Source organism: Gouania willdenowi, chromosome 16 (assembly GCF_900634775.1).
Source record: "Gouania willdenowi chromosome 16, fGouWil2.1, whole genome shotgun sequence".
In the NCBI taxonomy this organism is placed as follows: domain Eukaryota; kingdom Metazoa; phylum Chordata; class Actinopteri; order Blenniiformes; family Gobiesocidae; genus Gouania; species Gouania willdenowi.
In genome coordinates, this window is record NC_041059.1 from 26,929,410 (window position 1) to 26,948,527 (window position 19,118).

General features: G+C 37.1%; 1 protein-coding gene across 4 annotated transcripts in view; it reads left to right on the forward strand.

Moving 5' to 3' along the window:
* The first annotated feature begins 275 nt into the window (after positions 1-275).
* Positions 276-19,118, forward strand: part of LOC114477761 (plectin-like) — a 171,791-nt gene continuing 152,948 nt past the window's right edge. For all 4 annotated transcript variants that reach the window (XM_028470324.1, XM_028470338.1, XM_028470326.1 and 1 more), the window contains exons 1-2: positions 276-402; positions 6,277-6,472. In XM_028470324.1, the coding sequence (XP_028326125.1) occupies positions 6,283-6,472 (190 nt within the window). In that variant the 5' untranslated portion in view covers positions 276-402; positions 6,277-6,282. The remainder of the gene's footprint in view (positions 403-6,276; positions 6,473-19,118) is intronic.

Sequence of the window (19,118 nt, forward strand, 5' to 3'; positions counted from 1 at the left end):
AAAAAAAAAAAAAAAAGAGCGCGAGAGAGAGAAGTGTTTTTATAGACTAGTGTGAATGATGCAGTGTTGATACAGAGGACACAGTCAGCACTGCAGCTGCTGGTCTGTCTGACTCTGCACTGACATGTCTGTGACTGCACTGGTGTCTGTCTCTGTGCAGGTAGAGACAGACACTGATGGGCTGCATGCGGCACAGCTCGGTCTCTCTGCAGGAAAAGGAGTGGCTACGAGAGGAAGACAGACGAGTGACCGCTACGGCCGTGCACACGCACGCACGCACGCACTCACGCGTAGTGTCGCACATGCGGTGGACTTTTTACTTGTTTAGGTTGGAAATTCAAAGCAGTGGATCATTACGTCACTGTTTGACTGGATCATAGGCAGCGATAGAACTGCAGCAAGGTGAGGCTGAGCACCATCACTGTGTGCGTGTGAGTGTGCGTGACGTGTGCATGTGGAATAACAGTTAGGCTGGGTTACAACTGTGGTGACATTTCAGGTTCACTGTGTCGCAAACAGGTGTGTTTGCGTGCGCGCGTGTGTTTTTGTGTCACGATTCGATTCCGATTATGACTGCAATTCGATTATGAATCGTTGCACGAACCCCCCCCCCACCCACATATTCTCTTAGTTTCTCACCCTGACCAGTGATTAATTGCTATTTATGTATTTATTTATTTATTTATTTAAAGCAATTGCATTAAGACAAAAGACAAATTAACTTTTTAATCCAACCAGAGGACATCTGTAAACTGTCCCGTTTGAACTGAATGGTAAAGTGTTAAAGTAGCAGCATCTCAAATACAACAAATAAACACTTAACAAAAAGCACTGTTATAAGTGATATATAAATTACATAGGTCAACAAAAAGCACTGTTGTTAGTGATAAATAAATTACATAGGTCTACAATAAGCTTAATAAGCATATAGTGCTGGGCAATATAAACCAAAATTCATATCTCAAAATTTTGTACAATATTAAGTCTCGATCATTTTAGTTCAAATGAAGTCTGACCAGAAAGACAATTCTGGCTCATTTTTATTAACAAACTGTTAACACAGTGATGCGTCAAATGTGTCACTTTTGGCTTTTTCTCTTATATAGGACAGCATGTGTGAGGGACAAGTCTTTTTTTTTTTTATTATATATATATAATAAATATATAAATATATTATATATATTATGTATGCAATATTGTAATTTGCTTTATCGCCACAATAAAAAAGAGGATATATCTTGAATCTCAATAAATCGCCCAGCCCTAGTACACTTAATGCTTTGATATTATCTGTTATACCGTATTTTGTGTAACTTTACATTACAAATAATGACAATTGGCGATGCATCTTTTATTTCTCCCAGCCCTAGTGATGCTGGAGGCTGCTTTAATAACCTTGATGGAGTTTGAAAATGAGAAGCGCACAATTATTTTTTCCGCCGTTATTGCCCTTGTGCGATTTTTTTTTACTGTGTTCGAGGTATCTTCAAAGGGGACAGCTTTTCTTAGAAACTGTTTAGGATAGTAATTTTATATTCTGATGTTATAATATTTTCTTATGTATACATCTAAGTTCTTAGATATCTGGCAGGGGGATGTTGATGACTGTCTTGTTGTTTTTGTTGAAAACTTAACAGAACAGCATTATTAATAGATTCAAAAATGTGTAAAGTCATAGGTCTACACCACAATAAATATTACAAAAATCACATTTATAATGTACTATTTTTAAAGATTTCTAAACACTGGATGATGTGCAGATGATTTCATATTTTCCCTTTAATCCTCTGTTGTGATGTTGCATTACTCGTCTTGTTTGCCTCCTATCTGGACGTTTGTCATCCTGGCTTCTGCATCATGTAATAATGTTTTTACTCTTGTTTTTGTCATAAAAAGACATTAATGAAGATACCATTAATGCCTTTGATAAGAAATACAAGAACAACTAACCTCTGTACTTGTGCTCAGCTGTCACACAGATAGTGGTGGCGTCACACACTCACTATCACCTGCTGTATCAGCGCTCACTACCTCCTACTGTGGGTGTGTCTCTGTCACAGAAATGTGTTTTCAGACACATTATCTAATATGTTCTAGAACTCGCTGGCATCCTTAGTGTAACTCTATCCTTTCTGCAGAATGATTGGTGTGATGAAAGTGAATCAAGGTGTGATGTGCCTTCCATAATATACAGTACACAGTAATGATTTTTTTAAGCTGTAGATTGTCGGTGTTTATGACTCATTTTGACAAGTGTTACCACTGCTTCCTTTGATTCCAATAATTCTGTAATCTTTACCAAGTTTTATTTAACACAACACTGCAAACAGGAACATTAAAACTCCTCAAAAATGGAATCTAACTAAACCAGACATGCTTTATATGGTTAATCCGTGCACTTTTATTACGCTTTAAAACCAAATCAAAAAAATAAATAAACAGTGTGGTTATTTTTTTTTTTTACTGACTTAAAACCTAAACAGACATGCATAAAACAACAACAACCAGAAAAGCAGCGTTTTTTTTTTGTTTAAAAATAAATTTTGCTCCTTTTTTTGTCTGGGAGTAAAGTCCGCCCCCGTCTGTGGGTCCCCTCTGTGTGGTGAGCTTAAAACATTAAGCTCTTGTCCTAGTTTCCCTTAAATATCTAAATATCACACAAACAGATTTAAAATTGAAACAGAAACATGCTGCATGTCTGTTTTTTGATTTTTCTGTATTTCTGTTTAGGTTTTAAGTCAGTAAAACAAAATAACTAGACTTTTGTTATTTTGTTTCGTTTTAAAGCGGAATAACCAAAGAACAAACAGTACACAGATTATGATTAATTAAGTTAACAATTGTTATTCATACCATATTTCTCCACTATATTTGCACCAAATGCAATCAAAATTATACAAGATTTTGCAGGAAATTTGATGTCTGTTTGCTAAAGCTGCTACACATTAGCCCACGCTGGTATGTTAAAAAATTGGCTGTAAATGTGTGATATTGTCCCATTTTATGTCAGCGAGGGTTTAGTCTGTGTCATATCCCATTGCTATTTCCATTTCTGGAGGTGAATTGCATCATGTCATGTAACGTGCGAGAATTGACATTTCTATCTCTTTGCCCACATTTACAGTAAAAATATTGCATGTAAATGTGTGATATTGTCCCAAAACATGCATGTGAGGGTATATTTGCAGTCATTTATTTAGGGATGCACTGGAATGAAAATTTGTGGCCGAAGCCGAATAAATATAAACGCTTGGCCGAATATCGAATGCGGTTGTTTTTAAAAAGCGCATAAATAGCCTAGACATGTTTTTTAAAGAAAGTAAATGTTTATTGAATATTAGTTTTTCATTTATATTAGCCCTTCAAATAAAACAAAACATGCATGAAAAAAATCACTTTCTAATGGTTTTGATAAGTGACATACATTCCTTTAGCCTCATTCAGAGGGACAAAGTTGTTGTTATTTCAGATTTTGTAAAATGTCAGCTTTAAACAGGCGAGTTGTTTTTTGCCCACGTTGGCAGGTGACGTCACCTAACACGCCTCCTACAACGTGAGCTCCTCCCTCTCCAACTATTTAACAGCTAAAACAACAGTGTGGTTTAATATAGGACATATATTATACTTTATTGCCATATATGTAAATGCAACTGCACTACTGGACGCCCAAACAGCGCTACTTTTTCTGCTGCCGATCGTGTTGGGAGTCACTGCTTGGAGCCACGGAACCATTGTTTACACACATCAGCTGTTAGCACTCCATGCTAATGCTACACCAGTCTATGCAGCGAAACCTGGTGTAGTGTAAGGAGGAAACGATGGGGAAGTTTACGGATTTGTGGCTCACAGCGCTAACAACGGACTCGGTTGTGGAATTGCATGGCTTTCAACTTTTCCACTGTGACGAAGAGCGGTAAGGAGAGAGTCTGGCTGTGTGTGTGTGTGGAAAGCAGAAGCTACTGCTGCTCTGGTTCTACAGCAACGCGCACACACTTTTCCAACTCAAAATGACTCAATCAATCGTTGTTTGATTGAGTCATTGCGTCACACGCTACTATTCAGCCATGCTTTTAACTCACTAAACCAAAGGCGGAATGTGGCTTTTTTTGCAATATTCAGTCGAATATATTCATCCACAAATATTCGGTGCATCCCAAGTCATGTTTCAACTTCCACTTGATTATTTTCAAATCTGTGTCAGGAAGTGAATTCCTTTATCTTCACCTGTTTTCATGGAAAATTTGAGCCCATGCATTAATGTGTTTTTTTTACAAATTGGGAATGGTTGAATGGTTTTTAAAGTAAGACAGATGCCTTCTTTCCACTTCGTTGGCCTCTTGTTACTGACACGGATACGGGTGAATAATTAACCTCAAGGCAAAGGTCAGAATCTGGTCAAATTAAAATACATACTTTCTTAAAGGGGTTCTTTTTTCTGAGTTGATTATTATCCACAACCTGGCCCGTGATGTAATAGAGAGACCATGACGGTTTTATGTATGACTCAGTAGCTTAAAGTATGCATGTCCTTTAAAAAAAATAAGGAAACTCTAACCTTCATGCATGGGTGGTTAAAGGTCCATATTAGCGTTAGTTATCAGGATCATTTAGCCTTACACACACACATACACACACACACACACTGATATTTGATAAGGAGTGACAGGTTGTGCATTTATCTTTTATAGCAGTGTTGTATAATGACATAAAGCTGCAGTATGTAGAATCATGAGACTTCTATAGAAACAACCATGCTTTCTCCTCACCTCCCTGTTTCAAAACCTATCGTCCCGTACTGGTATCCTCGTCAACGCATACAACTGTGGAGCTTTTAGCAACTTTTTTCTCAAAAGAGACCAGGGACTTTATCTTGTGTTATTGCAGGGTTCACGCCAACGCTGTTGAGCGTAGGGGCCCCCCGACATTGTATTTTTGATCCCCTACAGAGTGATGTCGCCCCCTACGGTGTGTTTTCAGCAATGTAGGGGGGCTTTTTAGTTACTGTTGTAATAATTGTTGCACAGAAAAGGGACTTCCAGGCGTGCACGGGTTGTTTTAACTCTTTTTAATCTGCATAATCCAGAAACACACATCAGCCGCACCATCTATTTAATACAGGCGATTTGCTTGGCTGTTCCCGTATTCACCTGAGGACCCGCGTGCGTGCGTCTGCGGGTTCGTGCCTCTGTCGGTGTGCGTGTGTGTCCATAACAGTCCCAATCAGTCTTTTGAGTAAAATGTTATTTCTTGTGTATACAGTGTCTGCTATCTTTTTTCTGAAATAATTGTATCCATTTTTTGCAGAAAATATTAGTTTTTCCTGTGAGGAAACCATAATTAAACACAAATGTATGTCAACATAAAAATGTAATTTAAAACCTTGTGTATGCTACAATTAAAAGATATATGTATTATTCTAACTGTCATGGATACCAGGGATTGTCGCGTATTAAACATCGTAGGTTCATGATAACTTGATAACTTCTAGTACCGTAAAAGATCATTTAAATTCAGAATCATTTAAATTGAGTTAATCATAATCATTGATACCTGAGGGGAAATTGGGTAACATTAATGCTGCTCTCATACATCTTTATATGAAACAAATCATTAAAAAGGAGAAGCTTGAAAAATCCATGTTGGTACAATTTTTGTTTGTAGATTTCACATTGTTTTGAATTAAATGTATTATTTTTGACATACATTTTTGTTTTATTTTGGTTTCCTTTTTTCATGATTTATTTTGTTTCCTCAAAGGAGTTAAAATGTATAAATATTTCTAAAAAAATGTTTAAAAAATTGATGTGGAAAACATGGAATTTAGAAAAAAAAAAATACAATGGATTTTCATAGGGTTCTACATACTGCAGCTTTATTCAGTCATATTTGAGCAGGTTGCAGTAGAGAGAAGGAAACAGCTGGTCAGGCTGGTTTCAAATTGTTTGGGTGTTTCTCTTTTACATTTTAGTACTTGGCAGGCAGGTTAAGCCAACAAAATAAATAGTCATGGAGGGTTAAAATGTAACTGCTGTTACGTCGTCATAGTTCATTAGAAGGCGCATAATGTTTCTGTTCATGTTTAATCAGTCAAAGTTTAACTCTTACCTGCGATAATATTCCTATAAAAGCTAACTGGAGGAAAGCAGCAATTGATGTGATTCATCATTGGTGTGAGGTAAGGTGTGGTCATGGTGAAAGTTATTGTGTAGGTGTGTGTTCTGAATGTGTGCGTGTACAATCTCGTTCACGTAATTACTCTCTAATCTCTACTTGTAGTTGGTGATGGCGTCTCATCAAGACAGACATGGGCATCAAACATCACCAGAGGAAAGCAACAGTGAGAGAAGACCCGTCCCCTCACCCGGGGACACGCTTCCATGGAACCTGTCCAAGCACCAGAGGGTGAAACGCTCCAAATCCTCCTCGGCAGAAGTCCTGGATCCAGCAGAGAGGGCGGTGATACGTATTGCAGGTAGGGTGACGGAGTGGCCCCAGGGCTGGACTCACACGCACCAGACGCTGGACGTGCATGTGTCTGAAAGATAATCCATTGACAATAGAGCAGTGACGGTCCCTTCTTATATAAACAAGCTAGAACTAGTCTGTTACAGTTCACTCTGCTGGTTTATGTTTCAGTGCTCTTATTAGTTTATTTAGTTTCAGTTACAGTTATAATATTCAAACATAATCACAATTTATCTGGGAGCTGGTCTGCCACTGTCCTAAAACATAAATAAAAAAATCTGTTTACATATGTACAGTATATATACTTTATTTCAGTTTCTATCCATTATTATTATTTTTATTTTTCATTTGAACCTTGTTATTCAGTTTAACCTCCTTCTGCGTGTGTGTGTATAATTATTATTGATTCTGACAGGCAGAAGCAAAATGCTTATATGCCCAACATAAATCATAACATTTCAGTTACTTTTCTCACTAATACACACAAAAGAAAAGCAAGCATTCAACAAGTACATTTGAGTTGCCTTTTTTAAAATAATGCAAAGAAAAACAAAAAAATTAACAATATATATACTGTATATATATATATATATATATATATATACACACATGTACTTTATTTTATATATGGACAGAGAGAGCGCTGAAGCATTCCGGTTAAAATAAACATCAGCCAGTTTATGATAGAAATAAACAGCATAAAGTTGCTAAATAACCACGTTTACATTTGTTCAGAAGCGATCATGTCAACGTAATCGCCAGGGATGTCGTGATACACCTTTTTCATTTCCGATATGATACCGATTATGCAGCCTTGCGTATCAGCCGATACCGATATTGATCCGATATGATATCAGCATGACTCATACATACTTTTATTACCTTTTTTTTTTTTTTTTTTTTTTTATAAAAAAAATAATAATTACTTATTTTGTAGTGTGGAATGTTAAGGCTTGATCATGTGATGTCACTCAAACAGAGAACAATAGTCGGCAACAGTAGGTATGAGAAACACTGACCCATTTATTATTAACCAATTGGTTACATACATTTTAACCTTCAACATAACATTTACAGTGTTATACAATTGAATAAAATAAAAAAAAAAAAAAAAAAAAAAGAAATCTGAATTTCTTCGGAATTTTGAATCCGATATTCGTTTTCAGGATGATATCAGACCAATATCAATATTGAATCGGGACACCCCTAGTAATCGCTGCTGAGGCGATGGTGCACGGGGATCAGACGGAGCGTTATCTCACTCTGGATCCAGTAAAAAGTGACCATGGAAAGCTGTAAATGGACTGATATGCAGACGTGGGACAGTGAGGAGGAGACTTAATGTAGACATGGAAACTCATCCATTGAAACTGATCAGAATACACGGAAATACACGGAAACCTCTGTTAACAGGAGTACAGCAGCCGTCCTACCTGCCCGTTCATAAGCAGTTATAAGCATGTGGAAGCTTAATGCTTTTAGGTATTCTTTCATATATACACTGGGTTTTTCTATCAGATATGTATAAATGTCTGGCCATTGAACATCAGTCCAGAAGTGCACATTGGATGATCACTCGTTTTCGGCAATGCTGCATGGGTTCTGCAATTGTTCACCTGTACTTAAAGTGAGTTTCCTTAAATAAGCGACTGCGTCCTCAGGTGAGGACTATTATACTACTACTACTATTTTCGAGCCTGAACAGCGGTTCATTCATTGCCATTTTTCAATTTTTCAAGCATCACATATGTAAACAACATGGTTTGCGCGCGCATGTCAGTCACGTGTCTCATGTTTGCACACATTGAAATCCGTCTATTCTACACACTCTGGCTGTGTTCAAAATGTCATACTATCGTACTACATTAAACTAAGTATTTAGTGCATTCACATTAGATAGTATTTAAAGATTGAGTACGTGAGAAAGTATACTATATCGGGACATTTTTGTATGCACGGTGGGCACACTAGTCATACCCAACTGCCTCATGAGGCTTTGCCAGCGGAACGTAAAATTGTCCAAGCTAAAAATCAAACATACCCTTTTCAAAACAAAAGAATCTCTTCTCGTCTTCATTGGTTTTTAACCCTTTTGTAAATAGGGCCCTTGTTTTGAAGTTAACCGGAAGTTTTGTCCGTAGCACAACGACGGTTCCCCCGAAAATCTCAGAAATGTCGGCATGAAATGTGTTTCTTCCAGTTTTTATGGATCAAATGACATTGATATTCATCAAATGATGTTGATATTCTACTTGGTCACTTTCTCACTTAAAATGTTTTCAGAACTCTCAAAGGTGGAGAATCAGCTGAGATATTTAGCCTCAGTGTGCTTCAGGTTTTTATCGTTCAGATTTGAAATGCATCTTGGGAATCTTGGAAGTATACTTCAGTGGGAAGGGTCATCCTCCTAACCATACTTAGTAGTATACAGTGGACAGTATATAATCATTGAGTTTGTAGTGCATAGTATGGAGTACTACAGCCCATCTCAACAGAAACAATATTCTGTCAACCGCAGTAATTTGACATCATTTGAACTGTTATTTTTAAGCCCATTATCCTAGAGAAGCTTCAGTTCTTGTTGATGGTTAGGCAGGATGTGATACTAAACCAACAGTATTACACTGTGGTCAAGCCGGAGTGAGCAGCAGCATCATATGTCACGTCAATGAGGAGAACTAAACCTTATGTGTTGTTGGCAAAAAAAAAAGAAGAAATCTAGATATGCACCTGCAGTGTGTACACAGGATGTGCATGTTAGTATGAGGATAAAAACCGAAAAGCGCGTCTACGTTCCTGAACCTTTTATTTCTACTGGAACAATAGGCTGGGACGGCATCCGGATGGAAACACATGATTTATTTACACAGTGGGCGTCCAATGCCATCGCTGGTATGTGAGGACTGGCTGAGCCCAGGTGTTAGATTCATTCATACAGCTCCTAATTAATATTGGATTTAATAAGCAAAGAGATGTAGCAACTTTAGAAGAAGACAGGACTGGTTTTATTCATTGGTTTGTCATTTAATGTGATTTCCTTTATAGGCTGAGCAGGTATTTGATATTATTTTAGGGCCTCTGATAGACTAATTCAAAGTTCTTTTCATGGAATCCCAGGCAATTTCAGTTATGTTCCATTTCCGAGTACCTGTTTTATGTTATTACCATTTCATTGTTTTTCCTCTTGATGTTATGTAATTACTGCCATACCAAGCCTCCTAAAATAATGCCAAAACTGTTAAGAATTAATTAGGTTACACTTTGTAAATAATGGGATTTGTAGTACTTTAAAAGGCAGTGGCTATCCGTACGGTTGCCGTATCAATATACCAACATTTTATCCGTACGCAGCGCCTCTATTTGGCCAGTTTAGGTCACGTGACAGGTCAGTCATTGGTCAGTTTAGGTCGCGTGACTAAGACTAAACCTAACTCTAACCCTAAAATTTGTTGCGATATAGGGTTATAATCTAACCCTAAAGCTATCCGTACGGTTGCCGTATCAATATACCGACATTCTATCCGTATGCAGCGCCCCTCATTGGCCAGTTTAGGTCACGTGACTAAGACTAAACCTACTTGTAAACCTAACCCTAACCCTAAAAATTGTTGCGATATAATAGGGTTATGATCTAAACCTAACCCTAAGACGCTACGTATGTGGACTTCAGTAATTGTACCAATAGCACCTGGGGTTGTCCGTACGGCAACCGTACAAATAGACACTTATTATTCAAAAACGTCTGCCCCACTTATGCCAAATCTGGTGAGATCAAGTGGGATGACACACAGTCGGGATTTTGTAGAGCAAGACAATATGAATGAAATGCCCCAACTTGTCCACGGACTCACGGAGCAGCTGTATTTCAATACATCTGAGCACAAAAGCTTTTTCTGACGTAGCACGTAAGTGTGATTAAGTTTCTCTGTCACGTTGACACTGAGCACACTGAGCACATCAGGAGCCTGAATCCAGTTTCAGAGTCCGTCAGCGCACGTTTTACAGAGATCCTCTGCACTTCACGACTGTACTTGGTCCATGTTATAAAGATCATTTCTTTGGATGGGATTAAACCAGCACACCACAAGAAATAACGCACGCCGTAATCAAAGCACACAGAGCACATGGAGCGTGTGCGTCTTGGAGACGCACACAGAGCAGGAAATGAGAGTAGAGCTTACAGAGTCACTGTAATACATGAGAGAACTTCAATGCATTGTGTGTTTTAATGAGAGCACAGATTTAATTAACTCCCTTTCAGCAGCTCACTCAGTTATCAGCCTGTACATTATTATTTAATGTACGAGTGGGGTCAAGCTAGGGATGTTCCGATGCAACTTTTTCACTTCTGATACGATACCGATATTGCAGCCTTGCGTATTGGCCGATTCCGGTATCGATTCGATACGGTATCAGCACGAATCATTCATACTTTGTGGAATGTTAGAAAAGGCTTGATCAAGTGATGTTACTCAAACAGAGAACAATAGTCAGCAACAGTAGGTATAATCTAACTAATCAAACATTTTAACCTTCAACATAATATATACAGTATTCTACAATTGAATAAAAATAAATTATAAGACCCTGAAAAATAACCTAAATAAATCCAAAAAAAAACGAATTCCACTTTTAAAGTGCAAAGTATTCAAGTTCACTTCAGCTATTTTTTATTGTCAGTATATGATGGGAACAACTGAGGGCGGAGACAAAAACAGCACATTATTGTCCACTGATCAAAGTTAAGAGTTCACAGCTCCAGTTTCACTGACCAAAACAATGTGATCATTGCTCTTAGTCCACTAAAAAAATTGGAGCGCTTATATCGGAGATTTTTGATGGAGTCCGATCAAATTCGATATTCGTTCCTGGGTGTTATCAGACCGATATCAGATATCAATATCGGATCGGGACACCCCTATTATTTAACTTTTTTTTTTTTTCAATTTTATATTGTGTATTGTTGGAATATCAGTGCTAAATAAATATGTTCATATTTTTAATTTACTTATTCTTTGAAGCTTTAATATTAATTTCAGAGCCATAATTTGCATAATAATTTTTTTCCAGTGTTTCGGTTTTTTGGCCTTGGTTTTCTCGTTCTTGGTTTTCGGTTTCAGCCAAGAATTTTAATTTCAGTGCATCCCTAGTAAATGCTTAAATAATGAAATTAAATGAACTGTTCAAATCAACTCTCTAAACAAGGATAATTGTTGGAATAGATTATGATGCAAAGCATTAAAATAGTGGTAGGCAGACCAAAGCAAAGGAGGATTAAAACACTTTTCTATGTGTTTCCTGTGATTTAAACATAGTAAAGATTAGTGTGGTGGCTGTTCAGTCTTTGATGGAGTGGCTCTGGAATGCTGTGCTCGCAGCTAAGAGGAAGTTTGTCATATTTTAAGCATCTACAATAGGTCCACATCCTGTACCTTTTCCTCCCCCATCAAGACGACCATGTCGCACCGTTTCTGGACATCAAGTTTGTCAGTTCACAAAAAATCCCAAACTGTGCATGTGTGTTTGTTTCACTGACTAGTGCATTGGTCCAAAGAAATAACCCCTCCCCTCAGCCACAATACAATATCAATTTATCCTAAATCACAAGTGGCCTGGGGGCTAAATCTGGCCCACAGGAGAAAGTGAAAATGACAGAGAAAACATGAATCATTGTGTAAAGGAAACTCAACAATATTTGCTGGTTCTCACAGTTTTCCCAGTGCTTATATTGCATGATTGCTGCTGTCATTTTTAATGTTAAACAGTTGAAAAACTCAAAATTCTTCAATTTTCCTCAAATTATGACACAACATTCACCTTAAGTAAATAAGAATTGGTCAGAAAATCAAGGAAATTTAAAGTGAATATCCTGTTGTGACTAATATCTGTCACTTATTTTTTGGATATAGTTGTTTCTGACATATTTTGTATTTTATGTGTACGTATAAGTGCAAACTAGGGCCCAATAATGTTGAAATTACTTGTTTTCCCGCATAAAATCTATGGCCCTCTTGAGATCAAACTGCACCGTATTTGGCCCCTGAACTAAAATGGTTTTGACACCTTTGGCCTAAATGCTTAATTATTACGTGCTTCTTGTGTGGCATTTAACTGCTCAAACTAAGTATCTGTAATAATTTTTGTTGCCGTGAAAAGTCGTTTTACTCGAAATTAGTGATTTTATTAATGAAAATGCATACAGTTGATTTTTGAATATGTTCACAAATGTTAATATTAACAGAGATTCTACAAATATTTTTCACTGACATTGTGCAAATAAATTTGAATAAAAAGTTTTCCTTTCGTAAGTCATTTAGTAAGGCATATATACATAGTCTATGTATATGTATAGTCCTAGTTCTATCTCATCCTGTACTGTACATATCTTATACAGGAATTTTACTATAATAATAACAACATACTAGTACTATAACAAAGCATTTTCTATAATTAGGAAAAAAAATATAATAATGTAAACATATCAGCCCTGCCACACTGTCACGCAGTGTTATCAACGGTTTGATCACAGCTAATGGCTCTAGCATGGATGATGACCTATTTCATCACCAGGGGTTGCTGTCTATCATCTTACACAGTGACGTGCAGTCAGGGTAGGCAAGAATTGATATTTTGATTATTTGTTATAATGTAATTATAAATTATTTATTTTACCATTTCCAATAGCCTACAGTACCTATAAGTTTGAAAGTGGCAGCATTTTGTGCTTTTCAAAGCCCAAATTACTAAACATTGCTATTACCTGGTACGGCAGAGATGCTGCACAGTCTCACTCCGCTGTAAGGCAGGAGGAGGCCAAGCCCCCCCCGCCCAAAAGCACGTTGCTGCTCTGCCTCTGTTCCCATAGCGCATTTTTACATGTTTGCGCATGCGCAGTCAGTTCCCCAAGATGAAAACCATTTACGTAAAAAGACAGCTCTTTACGTTGCCTTTGGATGTAACCGCGCTATGCTAAATGCTATACGTATGTTCACAGTGCATTAGTGAATTGAGAGAGCGTGACCGCTGCTGCTGCGTTCTCTAGCTAGTGGGTGGGATAACACTACAGGAAGGATGACAGCGCTAGAGACGATCAAAAAACTTTCTTTTGAGGAAAAACGACAGCTTTTAAAAGATGGGAGACCAACACCTGAGCTACCAGACCTTCAGCAAAGGAAAGGTCAGAAAATTGTTCATATTTTCACAGTGAATGGAACAAAAGGAAGGATTGACTTTGTGGATGCTCCTCACTGAGGCTGTTCTGAGTTGTTGTCATTTTCTCCATGTTTCTGTGTTTCCAACACAAACAACGAATGCGCTGCCGTGTCATGAGATATATTTTGTTGGGAGAATATGGAGGCTATGTTAAATAATATTTTCATTTAAATGTTCACCTGCACTACTCATCAATGCACTACTGCACTATTATCTTATTATTATTATTATTGTGTTTTTTTTATTTTATTTCGTTATTATTATTATTATTATTATTATTATTATTATTATTATTATTATTATTATTATTATTATTGTTATTGTTATTACTATTATTATAATTATCTTGTTATTTTATTTAGTTTGCACATATTAGTCTAACTACTCTTATATTTATGTTTATACTTCTTTTTTTACTTATTTTTCTTTATTCTAGTTGATTGTTATTATTTAATGTTACACTATCTGAGAGAGCACAGGTCACCAAGACAAATTCCTCGTGTGTATTCATACACTCTTGGTCAATAAAGTTGATTCTGATTCTTCTGATTCTGATTCTGATAATTGTTTGTTTCTTCAATGGTGTTTATGATGTTGATTTTGTTAGATGCTAAATACTTGTTCATGTGGATCTTGTTGGATTCTTTCTTATTATGAATTTTATATTTTGATAAGCTCATTGAGATGACTTTGTTGTAAATTGCGCTACACAAAAAAAGTTGAATTGAATTTAATTAACACTTGCCAGCAGAAACATATGAAATTGTCATTGGTGTTGACATTGGTGGTCTCGATTTGGAACGCCCTGCCTACCCAACCCTAGTGCTCACGGCACGTCACTGATCAGCCTGGAAAGTCTTTCTGTATTTCTAACACCATTGACTACTACACTTTAGTCACATGCATTACAGAGCTACGACTGAGAATTATTTAGCAATAGTGTCTAAGCGTCCTTTTAATCCTTTTAGTCCTTTTTATATGAGCTATTCCAAATATTGTGATAAGACTTGAGAAATCTAAAAATGGCATTAAATAGTGGGTTTAAAGTTTGTTCATGTTGAAAGCTTCCAGCAGAGGGAGCCACACACACACACACACACACACACACACACACACACACACACACACACACACTCATTTACCCATGTTCAATAACAATTCAATTATGATTACAGTTACCAGCATTTTCCCTAAATACAATTAATTTACAATAATTTTTTATCCCCAGAAAGTCAGTTAAAATTACATTTTTAATTACAAATGTTCAATTACAGTTACTGAGCCTGGAATAAATAACCTAATGAAAGTTAAAAGTAATACATATCATTTTTGAAAGGCATTAGCAAACATTTATGTGCAATGATTTGTTAGAACTGGCGTCTTTTTCTTTGAACCAAGTGGTTAAATGTCGCTGACACTGACATATTAAATGTTGGGGAAAGTTATCTATTATCATTACACCTCATCATCTTATAGTTTGTAGCTTTATGTATTTCAGGTTTATCACAAACCCACAAAGTCAATCATTCACTGTCTGAAACATGCACGCACGCTTTTGGATTCTGTCACGCTGATGTCTCTGTGTGCGTGACTCGTGGCGGCTGCACACACCTGTTGAGTTACTGATGTCTGAATGTGATCTGGGAATCACTCCATCAGCTCCTCGCTCTCCCACTTATAGTCCTGAGTCATTCAGACCAGCAGATCACAGGCTTCTTAAAGCTTCAGTGTCACTAAACAAACAGTCCTGCTGTCAGGGAGTAAACCAGGAGCTAGAATGACCAAGCAGTTTCTGAGTGAGACATGTGAACATGTGTGTGTGTGTGTGTGTGTTAGGGATGGGCGATATACAGTAGACTAAAAAAAAAAAAATCCCAATAATTTCTGGTGTTTATCACGATAACGATTAAAATGATGATAAATAAAAACAATGAATAAATGAAACAGAAAACAACAGGTTCCTTACAAACACAAATGAAATTGAATAAATCAACACGAGATACATTAAAAAGGCTACAATAGCTGCTGACTTAAAGAGCTCATGGGCTGATATTACATATTTATGGAAAATATGTACAAATTTGTGCATGTGGGTCACTCTATTAGTGTTATTGTATGCAATTAATTTATTTCCTCACTTAAAATGAAATTATTTCCTAAAAAAAAAGCACATGGAAAGTAAAAATAACTGTTTATTTCATATCTGATAATGAGTTACATAAAGTTATGTTTGATAGATATCTCTCTGTTTTCCTGTAATTAAACCAGATCAGGCTGATAATTTATTAATTCAGGATATTTAGGTGTAATAATCACAATAGTTATATTACTGTCTAATGAGACCAGCTTTGTCAGCGAACACGTGAAATGTATTTTAAAAATTTTGCAGGTATATTGCAAGTCGGGACAGATAAATAGTGACATTTGTATTTATACTAACATTTATTTCACACGTCATGTGACATGTTAGCTTTTATCGTTCCATTCAGGTGTTAAATTTTACCATAAACAAATTGGTGGCTCTTTGTGGTTTGATGGAGTGGTTAGCATTAGCTCTTAGCCCAGTCTGTGTGTCGGTGGGTTAGCTTAGCTTAGTTAGCTTTAGTTGAGTTTCCAGTTCATAATCGTTGCTGCAGGTTAATCTCTGTCACCGTGTTTGTGGGAACTTTGGGAGGATCTGGTGGAGGAACTTGGATTGGTTCACTTTGTTGGGTGGGTCTGGTTTTAACTAAGTAGCGGTTCATGATGTACCGCAGCACTGCAGCTTCAGGTAGCCGTGACGACCGGAGGAGCGGCGGCGGTGGCGCACACTGCAGAAGTTGTTGACAAAAAACTTGGGGGCAATTTTGGCCCCTGGAACAAGGCTTTTAGGGGCATTCTTGGCTAAATCGTGGAACAAATGGCTCGTGGCCCTCGCTAAGGATGACATTTTCTTATCGGTGAGAATGTTTTTGACGATATATTGTAAACGATAACACATCGCACATTCTTAGTGTGTGTGTGTGTGTGTGTGTTTAGGGCTAGAAGAGTTTTTGTCAGTGAATGTTGATGGACATGTACTAATTGTCATTGTGTGTGGTTTAGGGATCTTACAGAGATGAGGTGATACTAATCCTTCCAAAAACTACTACTTACACTCAAGGGTGGACTGGGAGAAAAATTCAGTCCTGGCATTTTCTATCCAGACCAGTCCATTACATTATCAGCGACATCATGTAGAAGCCTTTATTAAAGCTGCAGTATGTAGAATTGTGAGGCGCTCCATGCTCCCCCCTCCCCCCCCTGAACAAAACTTGCGTGCACGTGTACACTGTAGAACTCTTTGCGACTGTCTTCTCCATAGAGACTAGTAACAAATGTAGGAATTTTATCTTAATCTATATTTTATCTAGCTATTGGAGATTTTTCTGATGTTTTAGAAACATGAAAGCATGTATCACTCGCTGCTGTGTGGACAGTAAGAGGCTCAGAGTCACAGCTGCTCCTCAAACACAAGCAGCCGAGCTACAGTCGATCCCAGATGATCAGAGCAGACACACTCCGTCCAGACTGCATATTAGTTGGGTCTGTTCTTTCCACCGTAGATCATTTTTAATAAGCTATTTATTCTATCTGTTCTCACTCTCTCTCTCTGAAATGGGGCTGACTGCGTTGACTGATCGCTCTCAGTTCTCTGCACACACCGACTCCGTGCCTTTATTCTGTTGCTTCTCCACCTCGGTCTTCCCTTTTCCTCTTGCTTTGCCGCATAACCGCTGTGCCAAAAGCCGCATTAGAGACTTCAGCTGGAATATAATGTCATTGGACTGTCCCTATTCTCAGAGCGACTTTTGACGAGCAGCTCAAGCAGCCAATAGAAATGCTTAAAACAGCTCATGGGATCGCCCTGTTGGTAGAAAGATCTCTGATTGGCTGAAGTCCAGCTCCTGTATTTCTAAAGCTCATTTACAGAACCAGGAGAAGGAGCAGAGATTCACTGTCTACTCCGAAAACTTTGGATTACAATATGCAAAGCAATATAATAAGATGATCATGGATTTTTGACCAAATAAAACCAAAAAAAACTTACATACCCCAGCTTTAAGTCAGTGATGCTCAACATGTGGCTCTTTGTCTTAATTTTAATTATTATTCTCCCAGAAAATCTTAAAAAGGGGGAACTTTTTAACCCCTTGTTACCTTTTTCCATTTCGCTTCTTCTTTTGTCCCATTTTTGCCCCTTTTTCAAACAGTTCTGACACTACGATGAGCTTTTGTAGACGTAAACAGGAGTTGCATGAATCAGTGATTGATTGCTCAACCTCGCTACCTATGGAAGTGTGTCTCTGTGTAGTGAAATGGAATTGCGTGCAGTGAAACTGAATTTGAGAAGCAGAAATATATTGAATTTTTGGAATGTACTAAGAACATTTTTTCAACAGGAAAAATGAATGACCAACTATTCAAATTTAGTTTCTAGTGGCACAAATCTGGGCCATTAGGATTGCTTTTTCCATTTCAGTATGTGAAGGCAAAACAAATTTCCATCCCAAATCAAAGTACTAAATGTAATGAACCAAGACAACACAAAAACATCAGTTTTGCACATAGACCTGGAACGCACAGAGGAGGAAAGGCAAGATATATATATTCACAGAGTGTGTGGATGAGGGAAAGACCAATGTTTTGTTTAATCTGATGTGACCATAAAATACAATGACAAATAGTTCTGCTGGCTATTTATGTGCCTCTGAGTCCTATCTTACGACCCTGTTAAAGACACGATACTACCAAGATTAATGTGGGTCCTGTTGGAATAATGCCGATGTCATTAATCATCTCTTTCTACAAACTGAAGCAACTATTCCACATCCACCTGGCTTCTACCATCATGTTGGCATTTATAAAACTTGTCTGGAATCATTAAACTTCCCCTAAATCCATTAAAACTTGACATTTGATGTCTCAAAAATGCACCTTCCAGATATGAGACCCCTGGAAATAAATCTATGGTTCACTTTATCTGCTGGAAATTAATACACATACATTAATACATTTCCTTCAATTAATGATAAAACCTTTCACTTAATAATAGATTATTTTTCACTCAAAAGACAGAAAGCTTCCCTGCTTTCTGTCTTTGATCTCAATTAGGGCTGAGATAAACGATTATTTTTTTAACGATTAATCTAGAGAATATTTTTTCAAAGCATCGATTAATCTAACGATTAATTTTTCCCATCAATTGACTAAAGTAATTTATACATGTTGATTTACATATCTAAAATTAAAAAAAAACAAAAAAAAACACACATACATTCCTTAACATTGCAATATGTATTGCTCTTAAACTCAAAATTCCAAAATAAAGTTCAGTAAGAATATAGAAGTACAAAATAATGCATTCAGAGTCAGAGGTAACATTCATTAAAAAATAAAAAGGCAGTGGGTTCATGAATTAG